Genomic DNA, 20687 nt, shown 5'->3' on the forward strand with positions numbered 1-20687 from the left:
AACAGTGTTGGAGGCAAGGGAACAGCCTGTGCAGAGGCCCTGTGTCCTGAGGCCTGAGGATTCTGGGGGACAGCTGGTCGCGTGGGGAGGGCGGCCCTCGAGGCTGGGGTCCGGCAGCGGCCTGGCAGGCGGGCCCTGAAATCCGCTCCGGGTTTTGGTTTGTTTTTCTTTTCAAGGAAAAACAGCTGCAAAGCCGAGAGAGAATAAAGGTTTTCAAGAAACTTCTGATACTACAGGCGGCCTTCAAACTCCGCGCCCGGTCCCCAGCGGCCCTCCCACGGGCTGGCCGCAGGGATCCGCACAGGCCGGGCTGGGCTGCTGCCTGGGGTCAGCGCAGGTGACAGCTCAGGCCGCACGCCCTGGACCTCGTGTTCCCAGACACGCTCCCTCCCTGCGGGCCGAGGGCCTTCACGGCTCCCTCAGTGTGTCTCCCTCGGTGTCCCACTCGCACTCGGGAGCCCAGCTCTCCGGGCCGGCCCCCTGTACCCCCGGCGCCCAGCACTGTCCTCTGCGCCGTGACCCTGCGCAGTGGCGACAGCACCAGCAGCAGGTCACCACGCACTGAGCCTCCGACCTGAGCTGGGCCCACCGTCTCCTAGAGTCTTCCCTGAGCAACATGGGTGATGTGTCCCATTTTACAGACGAGGAAACTGAGGCACCACACGTGGCAGCCCTTGCCTGGGCCGGGCACTCTGACGTCAGCGTGTGAGTTCCTGCCTCTCCCAGAGACCTGGGTCCAGCTGGAAAGGGGGAGAGGCAGTGGGGTTTGGGGGAGGGTGCCGGCTGGGAGCCAAGGGGGGACCACAGGCTGGGCTGACGTCAGTGTGGCCTGGGAGGGCTGGGATGAAATGGCAGCCCCCCATTTTGCACCCCACCCCAGTGCAGGGCGACGGCAAGGCTTCATGTGGTCCCTCCCTCAGAGTGAGGGGGGCCCTTGGGGGTCTGGGGGGGCAGCAGGAGGTCCAGTCTGAGGTGGCCAAGGGCACGGCCAGGGTGGCTGGTGCCAGGCAGGGGAGGGAGACACGGGGAGACACGGGGAAACATGGGGAGGGAGACACGGGGAGGGAGACACGGGGAGACATGGGGAGGGAGACACGGGGAGGGAGACACGGGGAGGGCCACAGAGAAGGGCCCTGAATGCCATCCGAGGAGGGGGAGCACCGTGAGGCTGCACCTGGGCAGGGGTGGTGGGTGCCCGCTCGGAGGGGCAGGACCAGGCTCCAGGGTCGAGGTGTCTCCTGGGTGTCTGGCGGGGGGCCCCCGGCTGTGCCCTTCCCCGAGGTTCTGGGGGACCTGACAGCTGACCGGGCGGTGAGACGGGAACCAGAACCTGGACTCGGAGCCGCGCCAGGCCCTGCAGTTTCCCGGCTTCTCATCCCTGCAACCCCGGTCTCAGAACAGGTGTCCACGCAGCGGGCAGCGGGCAGCGGGGGCCTTCCAGGCAGCTGGTCACTCGTAAACCTTCCCAGAACCCCCGCCCCTGGACGCCTGCTTGCACCAGGGCCCTCGCCTCCCCACTTCCCGGTCTGCAGCCCTAGTCACAGCGATGCTGATGGGGTGCCAGCTCTGTGGACGGTGCCCACCCCAGGGTGCCCCATTCCACCCCAGGGTGCCCCACCCGCTGCGACTGCTCTGCTCAGAAAGCTGTGACACCGTCCAGCCAGGGGTCAGAGCCCTTTGTGGGGACAGGAGGGGGGCAGGCACGGCGTCCGGCCTGCGTTCGCTAGGCGTCACCCCGCAGCCCGCCCCCGGCGCCACGGTATCCCCGCCGTGGACTCTCCACCCTGCCCCCAGACCCGGGCGCTGTGCGGAGCAGCCGGTGCGGTCGCGGCCCCTGCCGTTTCTCAGCCTGACCGAGGCAGGCCCGGCCTCCCGCGTGCGGCAGCGGGCAGGGCTGCTCTGAGGGCGTCCCGGCCCCAGGGGAGCATCTTGGGACGTGCGGCCTCTGGCAGGCTGACCCTCTCCTCTGGCGGGTTCCCCGCCCCCACCGGGTGGGTCCCTGCAGGTGCGGCCCCCCTGTGTCCGGCGCTGGGCAGCCCGAGCCAGGTCTGTCTGTGAGCTGGCCCAGTACCAGTGTCGTCCTGGAAAATGGGGTGACCCAGCCTCTGGCATCAGGGATACGTTTCAAAGAGCCGGTCGGCTGCAAACGGCCAGAGGCAGCACGGCCCTGGAGGTCGGGGCCTGAACGTGCAGGAGCTGCTTCCCTGCTCGGCCACGCCGGCCGGCGGGAGGAGGGAGCCAGGGACGCGGCTGCGTGGCGCCCCCTGGACGCCGACCCCGGGCCAGCCTCGCGCTCACGCCCTCCCCCTCCCTTTGAGCGTCCCACATCGGCCGCCCTGGGCCTCATCTTCCCTTAGTCCCTCCGCCCAGCCCCGCGGCGGTGGGACCGGGAGGCGAAACCTGCCCACGCGGGAACAGTGTGCCCACAGCCGAGGGACGGGGGCAGCCCGAGCCACGTCCTGCCTCCGTCTCCTTATCTGAACGGGGTGGGATCACCGGCCCCAGGCTGGGCTCCAAGGTCACACAGGAGTGACTCCTTGTGCGTGAGCTGGCTGGGCTGCCACCCCCCAGCCGGGGCTTAACCATGAACGTCATCGCCCCCCCCCCGCCCCGTCCCAGAGGCTGGAGGTCCAGGACCGGGTGTGGGCAGGGTGGGCCTCCTGAGGCCTCTCCTTGACGTGTGGACGGCCGTCTGCTCCGTGTCCCCACAGGGCGGGCCCTGCGTGTCTGTCCTAACCTCTCCGTAAGGCACCCGTCAGCGGGGTCAGGGCCACCCGTGGCCGCATTTCGGCCACATCCCCTCTAAGACCCCGCCTCCAAGGACAGTCGCACCCCGAGGTGCTGGGCTCAGGCTGGAACACAGGAATGTGGGGAGACAGCGCCCAGCACAGCCCAGCGCCCCTGGCTGGATTTGCGCTCAGAAGCGCCCCGTCCAACTCTGCGGCTCCGGAACAGCGTCCGCGGCTCCCATCTTTCTGGAGGCAGGACAGAGGATGCTAATGCACAAAACAGCCCCCGAAACACGAAGGTTTGTTTGAAACCAAGGAAACCGGCCGGCCAGGGGCACGCTCCATCCAGGCAGATGGCTCCCAGGAGACACTAAGACTGACGCTAGCGACCCGCGCTGCCTGCCGGCCCGAGGACGCGCTAGGCCCGGAGCGTCGGGGTCCGTGCGCGGCTTCAGGTCAGCCTGGGCCCGGCCCCGCTCTGCCGCTTCCTGGCCGTCTTGTCCGGCCCACGGCAGCCATTTAGCCTCCCAGGGTCCGATTCCTCGTGGATAAAGCAGGCCTGACAACACAGCTCCCCTCACACAGTGGTCTGAGGGTCCGGCCTTGGAGGAGAGGAGGTTCCAGCGTCAGGAAGTGCTCATTAAAGTAGCTACTCAGCCTGGCCGGGTAGTCCAATGGTTAGAGCGCCATCCCCACGCCAAGGCTGTGGGTTCGATCTCAGGTCAGGGCACACACAGGAATCAACCAAAGAGTGCATCAGTGGGACAACAAATCGATCCCTCTCCCTCCCTCCGTCTCCCCCCCCCCTTCTGCTCCCCCCACTCTTTCTCCCTCTCTCTCTCTAAAATCAGCAGCTCTGTGTGTGCACACCCCTTTTCTAGGCATGAAAACTGAGGCTTGAGAAGTCACGTTACCCACCACGTAACTGCCGCAGCTGGAAGTCTGGTCTTTACAAACAGACGGTTAAAATAAAAACGGAACAGGTTCTCGCCCACACCCTGCCCGGGCTCGGGGGCTCTCCAGCTCTTCTGTCTGCACCCCGGGGGCAGGGGCACCTGTGCCTGCCGGGCTCCCCGGTGACAGGTCGGGAGGGCACTGGGGCTGCTGCTGACGACACCCCTGCCCGCCCGGGCTCATCAGAGGCCAAGGAGCACGACCCACCGGCCAAAGGAAACGCAGACCGGCGAGAGCGAGCACAGCCACCAGCCCGCCACCCGGCCTCGCACACACAAGTGCGCGGCGGGGAGTGCTCCCCGCCTCCTCCATCGGCCTCACTGATTGGGACGGGCATGCACAGACCGGGGCTGCGCCGAGGGCACGGGCACACATACATGCACACGCACACACACGCACTCGCACACGTGTGAAAGGGTTTGCTGAGCAAAGCTCCATGGGGCCAAGTAGCCCGGGATCGTCCGGCTGGAGGAACGACCGAGTAGCCGCACACAGCCCGGAGGCCGGGCTGGACACCAGACACGCAGTGACCGGAACTGTTTTCTTTGGGATCATGTCTTTGGGGGACACTGTCAGCTCCACACCAGGAAGCAGCGAACCCATTTCCTTCCCGAAGACTCGGGAACAGTGCCGTGCCGGTGGTCCGCAGCTCACAGTCCTCACCGCTTGGTCCCGTGGGGAGGCAACAGCGGGGCATCAGAGCGCAGCGCCCGGCTGGCGAGGCGGCGGGCAGGCCCCGGATGGCGCGGGCCCCGGATAGCTCGGGCCCCGGATGGCGCGGCCCCGCAGCCCGGAAAGCCCGGGGGAGCGGTGCCTTGCGTCCATGTAGGGAGACGGAGCGCGCCCAGTTCTCGTTGTCAAAAGTCCACGGCCCATCCGGGAGACGCGATCACACGGGCTGTTTGTTCACACAGCAAATGACCCCTGACCCCGGGGCTGCCCCTCCCCGTGAGACTCCGAGGGCCCAGCGGGGAGGGGCCAGGCCCCCTCGGTCAAGGACACCAGCCAGGTGGGTGCAGAGGCTTCGCGCTGGGCTTCATCGAGGGCGGCGTCTCCGGCGGCTACAGCTTGGAGCTCAGGCTCCCCGGGGCGGGCTTGTTGGAAAACTCCAGCCACCACGACGGCCGCTCCAGCACGTGGCGCTGCTGGAGGACGGCGCCCCAGAGGTTTCTGTAGAGCTGCGAGAGGAACACGCCCCCAGTAAAGCCTCCCCCGGAGCCAGGTGTGCGGGGCAGCCCCCGAGGCGGCGCTTAGTCAGACCCCGCAACGCTCTCCTGTCGCTCTCCATGAACCTCGGGAGCTTACAGGTAACTGACATACACCCTTCCCCGGAGCGGAAAGCAATGGGGCAACACAACGCTAGGACACAGCACGCTAGCAGGAACTCCACTGGCCCTTTGCTTCGGTGGGGCTGGAGGGGGCGGTCTGCGCTCCTGGTTCGCGCTGAGTCCGTCCCTGGCACCACGGGCGGCCGCTGGCGCGTGGAGGTGCAGCCGAGCGGCAGAATGACGGCCGTGGGGCTGGCCTCGCCACGTGGTCCCGGCCCTCTGGGCGGCAGGCCTGGCACTCACTGTCCCTCCGCCTGCCCAGCCGTCTCCTCCAGGACTTTCCAAACAAACAGCTCCCAGCGGAGTGGCCTCGTGGGAGAGAGCAGCCGGCAGCGCGGAGGGGGCCGCGGGAGCCACACGGGCTGAGGGCAGAGTCTTCCCGGCTCCAGCTCAGCGAGCGCCCAGGGCCGGGGCCGGGCAGACGAGCCCCCACTCCCTGAGCGGGCAGGGAAGGGCCTGCTCTGTGTCTGACTGGCGTGGACCCATGTTACCTAAGAGCCCCCTCCCGCACCTGCTGAATGCACTCAGCGATTCTCCAGCAGCGCCTGCTCGCTCCCAGGACCCAGACGCAGGCTTTTCCTGCGGTCACACGCCCCGGGGTCCCGCCTGCAGCGGGGAGCCTGGGCTCCGGGGAGGGAGCGTCTCAGATTGTCCCCCACGGCCGCGCTTGCTGCCTCGAAATGGGCTTCTTACCAGCAGCGCCTGGTTAAGGCGTCCGTCCCTGCAGCCGGAGGAATGAGCGCGGAGGAAGCTGCCCTGCCTGCTGGCTGTGGGTCCGGGGCCCCGCGTGGGGACTCCTTCCATCGCCCGCCCTGGACGGTGCCCTGCACAGCGGCCGCGGCTCCGGCTCAGCCGCCCTGGCCCCTGTCTCCGGCAGACACTCCTGTGCCCTCGGGGGTCCCCAGAAGGCGCCATTGCCGGGCGCTCCCTGCCAGGCCACTGCTGCCTCTTCCTCAAATGCCCCCCACCTGGCTGCCTGCTAAGTCCCCATCCCCCAGGCCAGCCCCTCTCCCCTGGGCCGCATAGCGCTGCCTCTGCAGCCCTGGCCACACCAGGAGGCCGGGGCTGGGGGGGGGGGGCTCTCCGGTCTCCTCCCCGGACAGCACTCCTCGCCCAGACCCTGGCTCTGCCCCTCTGGCTGGGCGGCCGCCTGCCTGGCTGGGTGTGGGTCTCGCCCCAGGGCAGCGATTCCACGGGGACTTCTCTGCCCGCCACCCCCACGTGGTGGGCCACGCGGAGGTCAGGGTGCCGGCCCCCGGACAAGGCTGTTACGGTGTGTGCAGTGACCGTGAGCGCGCCCGCTCAGTGTCTCTGAGGACAGGGGGCGGCTCCTGACCCCTCACGACCCCTGGGAGCCTGAGCTGCAGCAGGTCTCAGAAGAGAGGACGGGCGTGGGCCGGGTGGGGGCAAGTCCTGCTCCACGCTGACCGCTGTGGGACCTCAGGCAGGTCCCCAGGCCACCCAGGGACAACGCTGTGACGAGTGCAGCCTGGGAGGCGCTGAGCAGAGGAAAGTCACGTGGGGACACGTGGGGAACCGTGGGGGTCAGAAACGAGCACTTTGAGGGTCACATCATAGGACAGAGTGGGCGGAGCCTGGGGCACTTCCCCAGAGGCCAGAGAAGAGCTCGCTGAGAGGCAGCAATTTGCTTTGACCTGAATGAAGGGCAGTGCTCCAGGCAGCGGGGACAGCAGGTGCAAAGGTCCTGGGGTGGGATAGCCGGCAGGCCAGACGAGCAGAGAGGCCCGCCAGCTGGAGGCCGGACGGCAGAGGAGCACGGCGCAGGGTGACCTTGGAGGACCAGCACAGCCAGGCTGCGGGGGGCGCGGGAGGGGAGCTGGGGGCGACTTCAGGGACAGGGGGCGCTGGGGGAGGGCTCAGTCAGACACCTGCTTTGTAAGAAATCACTGGGGCGGGGCCAGGGAGGAGATTAGGGAGCCACGCAGAGGCCACCGGGGAAGCAGGCTGCAGAGGTGAGGGGCCCGGCTGCTGGGGGAGCCGGCCCTGAGATGGGGGCGGAGCCAGGCCTGGAGGGGGCCATGGGCCAGTGTGAGGGAGGGAGGTATGCAGGGCCCGGCCCGCGTCACAGCCCACGAGGGCGCGTCCGCCCCGTTTCTCAGAGGAAGGCTCTGGGGGTGAGACACCCCGACTCCTCCCGCACTGCTGCGAGTGTGACAACCTCCCGCCGGCGCCAGGAGACCCCGGGCAGGTGGTCACCGAGGCCCTGCAGTGACTGGCCGGCCCCCAGCGGCCCCGGACACACGGCGCCCCACGGCACAGGCGGCCTTACCTCGCCGTCGGCTCTGCCAATCGGGGAGTCCAGGACAAAGTCGGGAGGCGCGATCACGTCCACCAGGGCGACCGCGTCGTCCTTCAGCTGTCGGAAAACACAGGCACACGCTTGGCCCGGCCCCACGTCTCCATGGCGACGGAGGAACAGAGCCCGGGAGTTTGTTGCTCGACCACTAGCAACGGTAACCCTAGCGCGAGGCCGAATCCCGGGGGCCCTCCTCGCCGCCGGCGGACGGGCCAGCCTCTGAGTGCTTCACCAGGCACGCTCCACCACGACGCCAACCTTTCGTGTCTTGTCACCGGGGAGGGCCTGTCGTAGAGGTGATGGCCGGAGCGCGGTACCTGGAGCGCCTCTGGCCCCTGACCCTCGGGGCAGCGGCGGTTCAGGGCCGGGAAAGGCGCCCGGGGCGCCGGGAGAGGCATTTCCGTGCACCTGTGGGCGCACTCGCAGGCCCACAGCGGGGACCCCCGTTCTGTGTGCGTTAGTCTTCAGGATGGAATTTACAGAAGACGCCCAAGAATTTTCTTGAAATGCAAAAACACATTTTTTCCTTATAACCCCTGTGAAACGCCACAGCTGTGCTGAACAGCAGCTGACGGGCACCCCTGACTGTCCAGAGCTGTGGTCGGCAAACTGCGGCTCGCGAGCCACATGCGGCTCTTTGGCCCCTTGAGTGTGGCTCTTCCACAAAACACCACGGCCTGGGCGAGTCTCTTTTGAAGAAGTGGCGTTAGAAGAAGTTTAAGTTTAAAAAATCTGGCTCTCAAAAGAAATTTCAATCGTTGTCCTGTTGATATTTGGCTCTGTTGGCTAATGAGTTTGCCGACCACTGGGCTAGAGAAAGCAAGCGGTCAGCACAGAGCAAGGCCCACAGCACACAGCCCAGGGCAGTCCCCAAGGGCGGACGCCGGCCCCCAGCACACGCTCTCTGCCCCATGGCCCGCACCCCCACCTGCAGGTCACAGATGAAGCTGGACCCCGGGGGCGGGTGGGGAGGAGGCAGGGGCTGCGTTATGATACCTGCGACCCACAGGCCTTCGCCACAGAGGGAGCGGCGGGGAGCCCCAGGGGACAACGGCGTGACGTTACAAACGGCAGCTCAAACATCAGCCACAGGGGACGAGGCCTCGCGTCACTGTCTCCCCGTGGGCGGGCGCGGGGCGGGGGGCTGCCCCCCGCCTAGAGCAGGGAGCCGCTGGTGCTACGGAACCCACCCCGTCAGGCTCGGACCCGCCAGATGTCCGCGGGGGCTGGTCAACCCTGACCGCGCTGCCGGGAGAACGAGCATGGCCCAGCCGCCGCGGGGCGTCCGAAGACCCCACGTGGAGCCGGGACTCGGCGCCGGGCAGCTGCGTGGCCCTGTGCGGCGGCCACAGTGCGTGGTGGGGCGCTCTCACTTTAAATGGATTACAGGAAAGAAGATAAACTCAGCCACTGGCCGCACTGCCACGGCCCACCCCCCAGTCAGCGGTGACCGGGCGGGACTGAGGCTCCCGAGCACGCTGTCCCCGTGGGAACTCTGGACAGAGCGCCACAGGGCGCGGAGGGGATCGGCCACCTGAGTTCATGCCGCGAAATGAGCGCGGGCTGGAGGCTGTGCCTTGACGTGCCCGGGGAAGAAGTCACGACTCGTAAAAAGGGCTGAACGCGCCCCGATTCTGAGGCAGTCCCACAAAACCCTCTCCCTGGGGTTCGGGAGGGAGCATAGTTCCGGTAACTGCCCTGCTCGGCTGACGGCTGTGTGCATGAGGTGGGAGCGCGGGAGCGAGGTGGGAGCTGAGAGCGTGGGTGCAGGGGCGCGCGGGAGCACCCGTTACACGTGACACGGGTGCAGGGGGACAGAGGGACACCCGTTACAGGTGACACGGGTGCAGGGGACAGAGGGGCACCCGTTACAGGTGACACGGGTGCAGGGGACAGAGGGGCACCCGTTACAGGTGACACGGGTGCAGGGGACAGAGGGGTACCCGTTACAGGTGACACGTGTGCAGGGGACAGAGGGACACCCGTTACAGGTGACACGGGTGCAGGGGGACGGAGGGGCACCCGTTACAGGTGACACGGGTGCAGGGGGACGGAGGGACACCCGTTACAGGTGACACGGGTGCAGGGGGACGGAGGGGTACCCGTTACAGGTGACACGGGTGCAGGGGGACGGAGGGACACCCGTTACAGGTGACACGGGTGCAGGGGGACGGAGGGACACCCGTTACAGGTGACACGGGTGCAGGGGGACAGAGGGGCCTCCCACTCACCTGGGAACACAGCTCCAGGATGGCGTCCTCCAGCATCTTCCCGGCTCGCTCCCCAGAAAAGTAGCCGCCTGTAAGCACAGCGCTGGTTACGGGGCTGGGAGCCCAGTCCACTGCCCCCCACTCCTGCAGCTTTTCAGATCAGCCCCTCTGTGAAGGCGTGTCACCGCCCGCTCCGGCCAGCCGAGGGGCGGCCCCTTGGCAGGACGCGGCCAGGCCAGAGCGGGGCTGCGGGAGGGAGCAGGGCCTTGAGCGGCAGGCAGAGCCGGCCTGAGGCGGCGGGTGCTCTGCGGTGCCCAGGGCGGGGGGCTCCCTCTGAGGCTGGAGGGGAGTCGGGGAGCGGGAAGCGTGGATGGCGCTGGGACAGGAGCGCGGGGCTGAGGGCTGGCAGGGGCCGCGGGCAGAGCGGTGGCCTGGGGCAAGGAGCCACCTGGGGCGGGATGGCACCCCACCTCAACCTCGCCTCCGGCCCCAGCGGGTGGGAGGCGGCCTGTGCACTGGCCGGCACTGGCCGCAGCGCCTGCCTGCTTGGTTTCTGCCATGAAACCTGTGTGGCCCTGGAGCTGGCGTTTCTCAGAGAGAGGTCTCCACCCTGCGCCCGCACGCCCTCCAGCCCACCCCGCCCGCCGTGCCCCCTCACCGCCTCCCCGGGCATCAGCCGCCCAGGGGCAGCAGGGGCTCTCGGCGGGGGGAGGGGCGGGAGCGTACACACGCGGGCACCGCAGAGCCGCGGCGTGTGCAGCAGGAATGCGGGGCGATGAGGGAAAAGCTCCGTAGGACGATATTGGGAAACGGCTGAGAAACGCAGGCCTCCCGTTCCCACCGTCCCCCTGCACCCTCCTCCAGGGAGCCCAGTCCCCGCCCCGCCCTACGTGCGCCCCGGCGCCAGCCCGATGCTGCTCGCCCTCGTGCTTCCCGCGGTGGCTCTGGCTCTCGGCACGTGGGGTGTCCGTCACGCCACCGGGACAGCAGCCGCCGAGACACAGCGAGGGCGCCCAGCCCCGCGGGCCTCACCTCGGTACAGCAGGGCCGTGTGCTGGCTCAGGGACCACAGGCCGTAGAGGGAGCTGAGCCGCTGGAGCACGGCCCGCAGCGGGGGCGGCACGCCGGGCTGGTGCGTGTGCTGGTGGAACCTGCGCACCACGGTGAGCTCCAGGAAGGCCAGCGCCAGGGAGCGGCAGCAGTACGCCTGCGGGCAGAGCCCCGCGCAGGTGAGCCCGGCTGGGACCTCCGGGGCCCTCGGTGACCCCCCGGTGACCCCGGCTGGGACCCCCCCGGTGACCCCGGCTGGGACCCCTCGGTGACCCCGGCTGGGACCCCTCAGTGAGCCCGGCTGGGACCCCTCGGTGAGCCCAGCTGGGACCCCTCGGTTACCCCGGCTGGGACCCCTCGGTGAGCCCGGCTGGGACCTCCGGGCCCCTCGGTGACCCCCCGGTGACCCCGGCTGGGACCCCTCAGTGACCCCGGCTGGGACCCCTCGGTGAGCCCCGGCTGGGACCTCCCGGGCCTGCCAGCCACATCACGGCGGCCACCCTGGAGCTGGTTAGGAGAGGCCGTGCCCACGGCGAGGCCACACAGGTCAGAGCACAGCGCCTGCAGCCGGCTCCCCAGGACGCGAGGACCCAAGACAGGCTGCCCAGTGTGCGGCCTGGACCGTGCCCCCGAGGCCTGGGGAGGGCGATAACGACTGAGCAGCGGTGCCGCCTCACCTGATCCCCCACCTGCCGCTCCGTCGGGCGGGACCCACCTGTGCCCCGGCCCCTCTAGGAGTCTGAGGTCTGTGCAACCCAAGGGCCCCCTTCAGTAACCCCAGCTCAGGCCAATGGGACGGGCACCACCGGGCAATGATGCCACAGTCTCTTCCGCAGCCCAGCAGGGGGCACCATCCCCCAGCAGACCCACGGGCTGGAGCACTGGGCCCTCCGTGGGGCCTGGCAGCACAGGCATCCTCTCTAATAAAATGGTAATATGCAAATTAACCATCACTCCGCTACATAAGCCACGCCCACCAGCCAATCAGGGCGAGTATGCAAATTAACCCCATCCAAGAAGGCTACAGCCACAGAGAGCAAGGTTTCCCAGGTAACAGAGCAAGCCAAGCTTTCCATAGCCTTGCAGGCCTAAGCCTCCACTCATGCTACAAAGTTTCAATTATAGAAGGTAAACAAATTCAAACAAATGGCGGCAGAATGGAGCTTGAGAGAGCAGGCCAGGGTTGCCGGCGGCAACAGGGGAAGCAAAGCTTTCCGCACACCCTGGCCGGGCTCACCCGCTTAAGGCTACAAAATTTCAATTGTAGAAGGTGAATTAACTGCCACAAAAATGGCTGCCGCCCCGGAGGGAACAGCAGGCTTGGCTCTGCTCCAGGCTACAAAGTTTCAATTGTAGAAGGAAAATAAATTCCAGATACCAGGGCCTCTGCTTGGGTTGCCAGGGGGCGTGGCCGGCCTGCAAACCACCACAGGCCCCTCGCTCAGGCTGCCCCACGCCCAAGGGAACCCCACCCTGATATGGGACACCCTTCAGGGCAAACCAGCGGGCCCCCACCCGTGCACCAGGCCTCTATCCTATCTAATAAAAGAGTAATATACAGATTGATCATCACTGCAACACACAATATAGCTGCCCCCATGTGGTCAAAGATCCTGCCCCCATGTGGACACAAGATGGCCACCACAAGATGGCCAGCAGGAGAGGGCAGTTGGGAGGCACACGGCCTGCAAGGGAGGGCAGTTGTGAGGGACCAGGCCTGCAAGGGAGGGCAGTTGAGAGGGACCAGGCTTGCAAGGGAGGGCAGTTGGAGGTGATCAACCCTGCAGGAGAGGGCAGTTAGGGGTGACCAGGCTGGCAGAGGAGGGAAGTTGGGGGCAAACAGGCTGGCAGGGGAGCAGTTAAGCATCAACCAGGCTGGCAGCGGAGTGGTTAGGGGGTGATCAGGCTGGCAGGCAGAAGCGGTTAGGGGCAATCAGGAAGGCAGGCAGGCAAGCAGTTGGGAGCCAGCAGTCCTGGATTGTGAGAGGGATGTCCGACTGCCCGTTTAGGCTCGATCCCATCAGGATCGGGCCTAAATGGGCAGTCGGACATCCCTCCAGGAGTCCCAGATTGGAGAGGGTACAGGCTGGGCTGAGGGACAACCCCCCGCCGTGCACGAATTTCGTGCACCGGGCTTCTAGTTGGGGGAATAAGAAGCAAAGCCGTTTCTATGACACACACACCTGGGAGTTATTTCTCGCGTCAAAGTCACTGCTTCCGGCTCTCTTCTCCTGAGCTAGCTTCTGGTGACTCTCTCGGAGCAGGTAGCAGACCAGCCACTCGTACGCCGCCAGGGGGACTGGGGATGGAGACCGGGAAAGTGACCACAGAGCTCCCGGCAGGGGTCTGGGGCTCGCGAACCAGAGCTCCCAGCAGGGTGAGCACCTGTGTGTATTGATGGGTGGGTGAGGTGGGTCCAGTTTACAGACAGGGAAACCGAGGCCCGGGGCGGGGACTGGGTGGTGGCGGGACAGGTGAGGGTGTTTCCTGCTGAGAAGCCACCTCCCTGCCCCCCTCTCCTGGCAGCACCCTCCACATGACCCTCACTGACGGCCACACGCCGGCCGGGGCTCAGTGCCCTCGGCGTCCCCGGGCACTGGCCTAGGCATCAGGACAACTCTCCGGCACAGGGTGGGCCGCGGCTGACATGCCACCCAGCGCTTCCTACCGACCAGGAACGTTCCAGAACCCGGGACCCTCAGAGCACCTGCCCTCGAAACGTCCCCCCTCCGAGGAGGACCCGGCAGGAGGCGCCCCGCACGCCCGAGTCTTTGCAAATAGTTGAGGGCCACCTTCCGGCCACCTCCCCTGCCCCCAGCCTGCCCTTCTCCCTGCGCGGCTCTGCCTGGCGCCAGCTTCCTGCCGCCCTCCCGAGGCAGGCGGGCTCTGACCTAGGTGCGCCGTGGACAGCAAGGCCCGCCCGCCGGATGCAGGCCCCGCTCCCCGTCCCCCAGGTCCAGGAGCCACCTGTTCCCCACCGGTGCCCACACGCCCTTCACCCCATGCTCCTGTGTGGCTCACACACGAGACCCAGCTCGTGAGCCGCTGCCTGGGAAGCTGGGAAGTCCATGCTTACCTGCACCTCTTGTCCCCGAGGGAGTCTCGGGACAGTGGCCCCCCAAAGGTGGCCAGCACCCCCCCTCCCACCAGGTGCAGCACGGACCCCCGCAGTCCCTCCCTGCCCACTACGAGAGACACCGAGGCACAGGGCTAGGTGCCCAGCCCGTCGCACTGCGGGGCACGTACACACGGCTGTCAGAGCAGCAAACACTCGGAGCTGCAGCTACTTAACGCTTTTGCAAAGAGCCAAGTACAGAAGTGGCCTGGCATCGCTAAGCGGGCGCAGGCCTCGGGGCGGGGCCCTTTGGGAAGCCCACCCCCCGGCACACGCGTGTGCGTCACCAGGGCCCGGACGGAGCCTGCCCTGCCCTCCCCATCACCGTCGGATTCCCCGAAGGAAGCCTCCTGCCCTGCCTGCTCCGCCCACGCTGCAGAGGCCTGGCCTCAGGCCCCGAGCTCCGTCGTAAATCTCCGAGCAGCTCTCGCTGGGCCGGCTGAGGCGAAGGCGGCGGGCTGCGGGCTGATGACCGAATGCCCTGGGGACCGGGCTGGCCACGGGCACGCTCCCTTCTCTGTGCTCCGGGAGAAGGCCCGGGGCGGGGCCAAGCCACTCTCGCCACGTAAACTTCAGTTGTGTTTTTTCCTCCAGAAAATGTTTTCCCGTTGCTGGATCTTGCAAAAACTGGGCCACTCGGAGGAAAACAGATGACGCTGCCCTGGCGCCGGTGCGGGGGCCGGTCCAGACGCTCCACCGCGTCCCGTGTCGGAGGGACGGCGCCTGAGGGGTGGTGTGTGCGGGCGCGGCGGGCACAGGAGGCCGGCCCAGGACCCAGCGGCGCCCAGGGGACACTCACCCTGGGTCCCCACACCAGAGGCTCTGCGAGCCGCGGGCAGGGGGCTCAGGGCACCTGGACCGGGAGGCTGTGCGTCTGAGACAGCGCAGGTCGGGAGTGACCGCGTGGTGCCGAGCGCCGAGCTGAGCTCCACGCATCAGCTCCTCATCCTCCGGAAAGCCTGATGCGCCAGCAACCGCGGTTCCCCGGGCGCAGGGGGCACCGAGGCAGGAAGGGGAGGGGCGGGACCTGCCCGAGGCCCCACGGCTGGGGGCGGGGTGGGGGGCGGAGGGCCGGGAGCCGAGCCGGCCCAGCCCGTGGGGGCCACCGCCTCACAGACCTGCTCCTCCGGCCAGGCCTCGGGGTGCCGTGTGCGCCCGACCCCGTGCCAACCACCCTGCACCCCACAAGCTGCACAGGGAGGAGCTCCACCCACGTCTGCAGGGAACACAGGAGCCCGCCCCGGAGGGACCAGGACGGCCGGGCGGCCCCGCCTCCGGATGAGGGCTTTGGACGGGGCTGGACGCCTCCGCCCGCGTGGAGCCGCGCCGGCTCAGTGTGGGCACAGGGAGACGCGGGGGGACAAGGGAGGCGCACCAACACCCCGGCTCTCCTGGCACTGCCGCCGCCGCCGGCAGCCGGGCGCAGACGGGGGCGGGGGGTGCTTACCCGCGGAGTCCAGGCAGTCCTGCAGGCTGGCCACCGCGAACCGCCGGCCGAGCAGGGCGGGGTAGGCCGCCAGGAAGTCCACGCTCTTTAGTGGGCTCTCGCAGTGGGCGCCACCTAGGAGCGCTCGGTCACTGGGGACGCCGGGCCACGCACAGCCCCCTGGGGAGGGTCCCCCCCACCCGCCTCAGCAGTGACCGGGGAGCGGGTCAGTCACTGTGGAATGACCCCTCCCTTCCTCAAACACGGCCATCTGGGGAGAAGCGATAACTCTGGGGGCCGAGAACCCACACCCGTGTGAGGTCAGGGCCACCGGAGCTCAGCGGAGCCTCACCTGGTCTCAACCGCCCCCCCCCCCCCCGCCCCGTGCCAGCAGCCTGAGCAGGTAATGCTCACCTGGGCTCCCCCGCCCCCCCGTCCCATGCCAGCAGCCCGAGCAGGTGCTCACCTGGGCCCCCGCGCCAGCAGCCCAAGCAGGTAATGCTCACCTGGGCGCCCCCCGCCACCCCGCGCCAGCAGCCCAAGCAGGTAATGCTCACCTGGGCGCCCCTGCGCCAGCAGCCCGAGCAGGTAGGAGCTGGTCTGCTGCAGCAGCACGTGGTTGTCGCCTTCGTACGTGCAGTTGGGGTCGTTGTCGTTCCTGAGGTCGCCCAGGCGGTTCACTGCAACGAGCCCCAGGCCCCTCACTCAGGTGCACGCGGGAGGTGCCGTCGCCCCGGGAGCGCGAGGCCCGGCCAGGTGGGCCGGGGACGAAGCACCTGCTCCATGCCCCACCCCCGCCTGGCCAGCCGGCCTGCCCGCTGGGGGCAGAGGCTCGGCCGGAAGGACACGCAGCGCCGGCCCGGGGGGGGGGGGGGGGTGTCGGCGGGAGCCCCCGAGAAACGGCACGGCGGGGCCGCCATGAGCACGCAGCAGCGGACAGGGGTCGCGCGGAGGGAAGAGCAAAAAAAGGAGAGGGCTCCTGGGCATGGGATTGCGGGCGGAGGGGGAGGTGGGGTGGCGGAGGGCACGGAGGGATGGACGGTGCGGGAAGAATTAAATGAAAAGGTTCAAAAGCACGCCGTCCTCAGCGCCCATCCTCACGAGGCACCGGGCAGAAGCCGCCTGCCGCGTGGGGTCCTGAGTGAACCCCTCGTCTCGCGCAGGGAGCCCACCATTGGACGGAAACTCAGTTTTCTTTTGCTGTCTCCTGCCAGTTAGTGACCCGGTTCTTTCACGTGTTTTGTAAGGTGTGCCCTCGGGGGAGAATGTTCTGGGACCCGGGCTGGGGGAGGGGCCGGCAGGGAAAGTGAACTCGGCTCCTCAGGGTCACATGCTGCTGGGCTGTGGCCCCGTCACGCCCGATTGATTGATTGATTGATAGTTCCGGACTCACGGCCCCTGCCCGGGCCGGACCGCTGCAGGGGGGGCTGGGAGGCCCTGAGAGAAGGAATCTGCAGTTGAAGGTAAGCCTCGCTACGGGCCTGCCGCCCCCCTGCTGCGCTGGGCCGGGGACGAGCCCCGCATATGGGGCGTTTCTGTTGTCTGATGCTGCAGGGGTCAATGTCCTCATTCTAAACTAGTCCCAGCGTCTCCAGGAGCTACAACAACAAACAAAAACCACCAAGAGCATTTCGTGGGAGACGAAGCACGAAAAAGCTACCGAGCACGTCCTAGACGCCCGGCACTGGCCAAACGCTTTGCGTGTGCTAATTCTTATTCGGTGCAAGAACCTCCATTGTGGGGTAGTAGTCGCACCCCCATTTCACAGAGGAGAACACTGAGGCTCCGCGGAGGCAGGGGGCTTGCTCCCGGTGACAAGGCTGGAGTGGCAGAGCCAGGACGGGGTCCCACTCTTTGACCCACACGCCAGCTGCCCAACCACCAGCCGGGGCCGCTACAAACTTACTTTTCCCTGTTTAAGAGTTTTTCATCAGAACAACAGTTGATGTCGACGTACTGCCAAGTCATTAACCAGAAAGTTACGATTCAAATGAAGAGATGATCTCCTCCCCTCTCTGGTGTTTAGGGGCTCCCTCGGGTCCTCCACACCCCCCGCACCCCGAGTTCCATGTTTCCAGGAATGCCGGGCATCGGAACACGGGGACCGTCCAGGGCAGGGGGGCGGCAAACTTGTGGGAAGGGCCAGACAGCGACCGTTTCAGGCTCTGTCGGGACCACTGAGCCACAGCTGCAGTGTGAGCACGGCCGTGGGACATGCGGGAAGGGGTGGCCATGAAAGCCGGTGGTGGCCGGTTTGGCCCGGGAGGCCGCAGTGTGCTGACCCCTGGTCTGGAGCCGAGTGGGAGGGGTAAGGACAGGAAACGGTCATTCGCTTCTCTGAAACCTACCGGCCAGGTAGCCGTGTCCCCCGCACGCCTCGCGGCACTCCTGGATCCCCCGCTGGGCCGTCCACGAGGCCAGGGGCTTGCCGGCCGACGCCAAGGCGTGGATCTCCCGTCCGAGCTCTGCCTGGAGGACGAATCCAAAGGGGACGGTGAGCAGAGGCTCTGACCCCGGAGGGGGCTCAGGTCAGCCGGAGCGGCAAAGGCACACGTCCCTCCAGTTCAATCCAACACACCCCTCCACAGGAGACAGCACCCCACTTCCAGCTTGAAAAAAAGGGGGATTCATCCCGGCTGGAGTGGCTCAGTGGTTGAGCGTCCACCTATGAACCAGGAGGTCAATGTTCGATTCCGGTCAGGGCACATGCCCTGGTTTCAGGCTCGATCCCCAGTGTGGGGTGTGCAGGAGGCAGCCGATCCATGATTCTCATCACTGATGTTTCTCTCTCTCCCTCTCCCTTCCTCTCTGAAATCAATAGACATATATATTGTTAAAAACGGGTCCGGAGAAAAGCGAGTCCTCTCACCTGCCTGGCGCTCTGGTCGTCCTTGTGGAGGCCACGCTGCAGCGCCACCAGGTCCAGGAAGAGCGACTTGGAGAAGTGGTCCAAGGCGTAGGCGGCCGCCAGGTATGGGAGCAGGCGCCACTGCTGGAGTGAGCAGATGGGTGGGCGTGAGCCCCCTCCACCCCGTGGGCGCTCGGAGGGCGCCCTGAGACAGGAGCTGTGGAAGTCAGCCCCCCGGCCCCCCGGAACGCGTCTCCCGTGTTTCTGAGACACTCGACGGCTCTTCTCCCACCCAACCACCCCGCACAGGCACCGCCGCGCCGTGTGCAGCCCCACACGCCCACCCTCCCCGCTGCCCCCAGTGACGCCGGCACAGTGTCAGCCGCCTGGGACCCTGCCACGCAGGCTGACCGTGATGCCTGGTGCTCGGTGAGCCTAGGAGGCAGATGGGGAAACCAAGGCGTGCGGAGAGCCAGAGGCCCTCAGAGGCGGGGAGCGGCTCGGTCCCGGGCACATGCAGGGCCGCGTGGGTGGCAGGGCCTGGGGAGGAGCCGGGCAAGGGAACCGCCACCACCCCGTGGTTGGTGCCCAATGTCACGTGCCCCACACTGTGCCACCTGCTTCTTCCGCACCAGCCTGTCTAACCCTTACACCCACCCAGAAGGGGGCTACTGCCAGTTTACAGGGGAGACACGAGCACAGAGAGGCCCAGGGCCTGGCTGAGGGCACACAGCGTGGGCGCGGCCCTGGGCGAGAGCCCCAGCACTGGCTCGAGTGGGCTCCCAACCGCTGAGCCGCCGATGCCCAGGCAGCCCGATGCGCGGCAACCTCATGAGGCCACAGGGTCAGTGGTGGTGGGGCCGGGGCCACGGCAGGAGGTGGGGGAGGCCGTGGGGTTCGGGTGGTGGGGAAGGGGCCACAGCAGGAGGGGAGCGAGGCCGCGGGGTTCGGGTGGTGGGGACGGGACACGGCAGGCGGTGGGCACGCGTTCCCGACCCGCTGGAGGCAGGCTCGCAGCCACAGCGCAGGAAGCGCTCGGAGACCAGCTGGGAGTCACTCAACACGCTCTGCCTACGTGCGGCTCAGCCCAAGGCCCGGAACAGACCTCGCTGCGACCTCCGACAGGAGTCCCCTGCCGGTCCTCAGCCCCGTGAGCTGGGGCCGTGCTGTGAAGACCAGCAAGAGCCCTGGCGAGTGCGGCTCCGTGGCTAGAGCGCCGGCCTGCACCCGGAGGGTCCTGGGTTCTATTCCAAGTCCAGGGCTGATACCTGGGCTGCCGGTTCGAGCCCCAGCCCCGAGGAGGGCAGGTGCAGGAGGCAACCGACCAATGTGTTTCTCTCACATCAATCTCTCTCCCTCCTTCCCTGGCCTCCAAAAGAAGACTGACCCGAGGAGTGCAGGCCGTGCACCGTGAAAACAGGCGTGTCCTCGCCCCAGGCGACCGGCGGCCGCCCGCTCTGCAGACCTGCAGGACGAGGTCCCTTCCGCTACCCCGAGTGCCGCCCGGAGGACGGCGCGCACATTGGGGGCCATTTCTGCGGATGGATGGGTGGACGGGCCAGCGCCTGGGCGTGCCGGCCGCCTGCCGAAGCCTGAGGCTGCCCAGGGCGCGTGCACACCCGTCTCCCCGGAGCCTCCCAGGGCGCTCTCCTGCCTCCTTATCGGGGACGTCGCACAGACTCCTTTCATTAAAGCCCTTTTGCCACCAGCCTCACCTCCCTGCCTGCCGCCGGCCTCCCTCCCTGTGACCAGACGGCTCCGGGACCTGCCTCCCTCCCTGTGACCGGACGGCGCTGGGACCCGCCCTACAGTTTGCTCTGCTCCCAGCAGCCAAAAGGCAGCTCGGAAGCAGAGCTTGTCGGCGGGCGCGAAGGGAACAGTGACCCCGGGAGGGAGGCCGACCTGCAGCTGGTACTCGAGCACGGGGACCTCCTCCCCGTCCGCCGGTCCAAACTGGCGCCGCGTGGCCGAGAACCGCAGGGCGATGCACAGGGCCAGTTTCAGGTTCGCCACGGACATGCCCACGATGCAGACGCGGCCCGCGGACAGGCCGCCCAGCGACGCGCCAAAGCGCTGCCTGCTGTCCTGCGGGGAGAGCGCGAGGCGGTCAGAGCCATGCCACCCTGGGCCACGTCAGGGCCAGGCACACCGACGGGCAGGTGGCCACCGCGAGCCCCGCCCAGGTGCCCGCCAGACCTCCAGGCCGGGGGCCGGGCGCAGGGGCCCTGATGAACCCTCATGGGACGGGTGGGGAGGCCCCGGGGTGCTCAGCTCCACGGGGAAGGGGGTCCCGGCGAGGGAGTCTGCAGGCGCCCACCAGGGGCGGGGCCATGTGTCAGCTGAGACCAGATGTGCAGGTGGGGCGACCCTAGACGGACAGTCCTCGGCTGGAGCCCACGTTTCGTTTAAAGAATGCCTGCCTTTGACCCCCAGGCCCCCAATCCCTCCCTCCCCAAGCGACGCCATGTTAAAGGGCGTGGTGCTCGTCCGTGTTCCTTTAAAGGGACGGTCGCCTTGTGGGCGCCGCGTTTCAGCTTCGCTTTCAGCTCCGAGCGCTAGCACCGCGCCCTACAGAGCAGGGGCACTGAGCCCTGACCCCAGGGAACACGCACCCCCATTTGTGGACCAAGCCACCTTCACCTCTGCACCTCCACGTCAGCCGGGGCTCCCCAATCACCCCGAGGGCTGGCGGGGGGGAGTGGAGGCAGCG

General features: G+C 67.6%; 1 protein-coding gene across 4 annotated transcripts in view; it reads right to left on the reverse strand.

Moving 5' to 3' along the window:
• Window positions 1-4210: 4210 nt before the first annotated feature.
• Window positions 4211-20687, reverse strand: part of ACOX3 (acyl-CoA oxidase 3, pristanoyl) — a 29850-nt gene continuing 13373 nt past the window's right edge. For all 4 annotated transcript variants that reach the window (XM_079768394.1, XM_079768393.1, XM_079768391.1 and 1 more), the window contains 10 exons: window positions 19880-20062; window positions 17999-18121; window positions 17478-17598; window positions 15687-15809; window positions 15151-15264; window positions 12772-12887; window positions 10571-10745; window positions 9560-9627; window positions 7302-7388; window positions 4211-4861 (listed from right to left, as the gene is read on the reverse strand). In XM_079768394.1, the coding sequence (XP_079624520.1) occupies window positions 4745-4861; window positions 7302-7388; window positions 9560-9627; window positions 10571-10745; window positions 12772-12887; window positions 15151-15264; window positions 15687-15809; window positions 17478-17598; window positions 17999-18121; window positions 19880-20062 (1227 nt within the window). In that variant the 3' untranslated portion in view covers window positions 4211-4744. The remainder of the gene's footprint in view (window positions 4862-7301; window positions 7389-9559; window positions 9628-10570; window positions 10746-12771; window positions 12888-15150; window positions 15265-15686; window positions 15810-17477; window positions 17599-17998; window positions 18122-19879; window positions 20063-20687) is intronic.

This window comes from Cnephaeus nilssonii (assembly GCF_951640355.1).
Source record: "Cnephaeus nilssonii genome assembly, chromosome: 1".
Lineage (NCBI taxonomy): Eukaryota > Metazoa > Chordata > Mammalia > Chiroptera > Vespertilionidae > Cnephaeus > Cnephaeus nilssonii.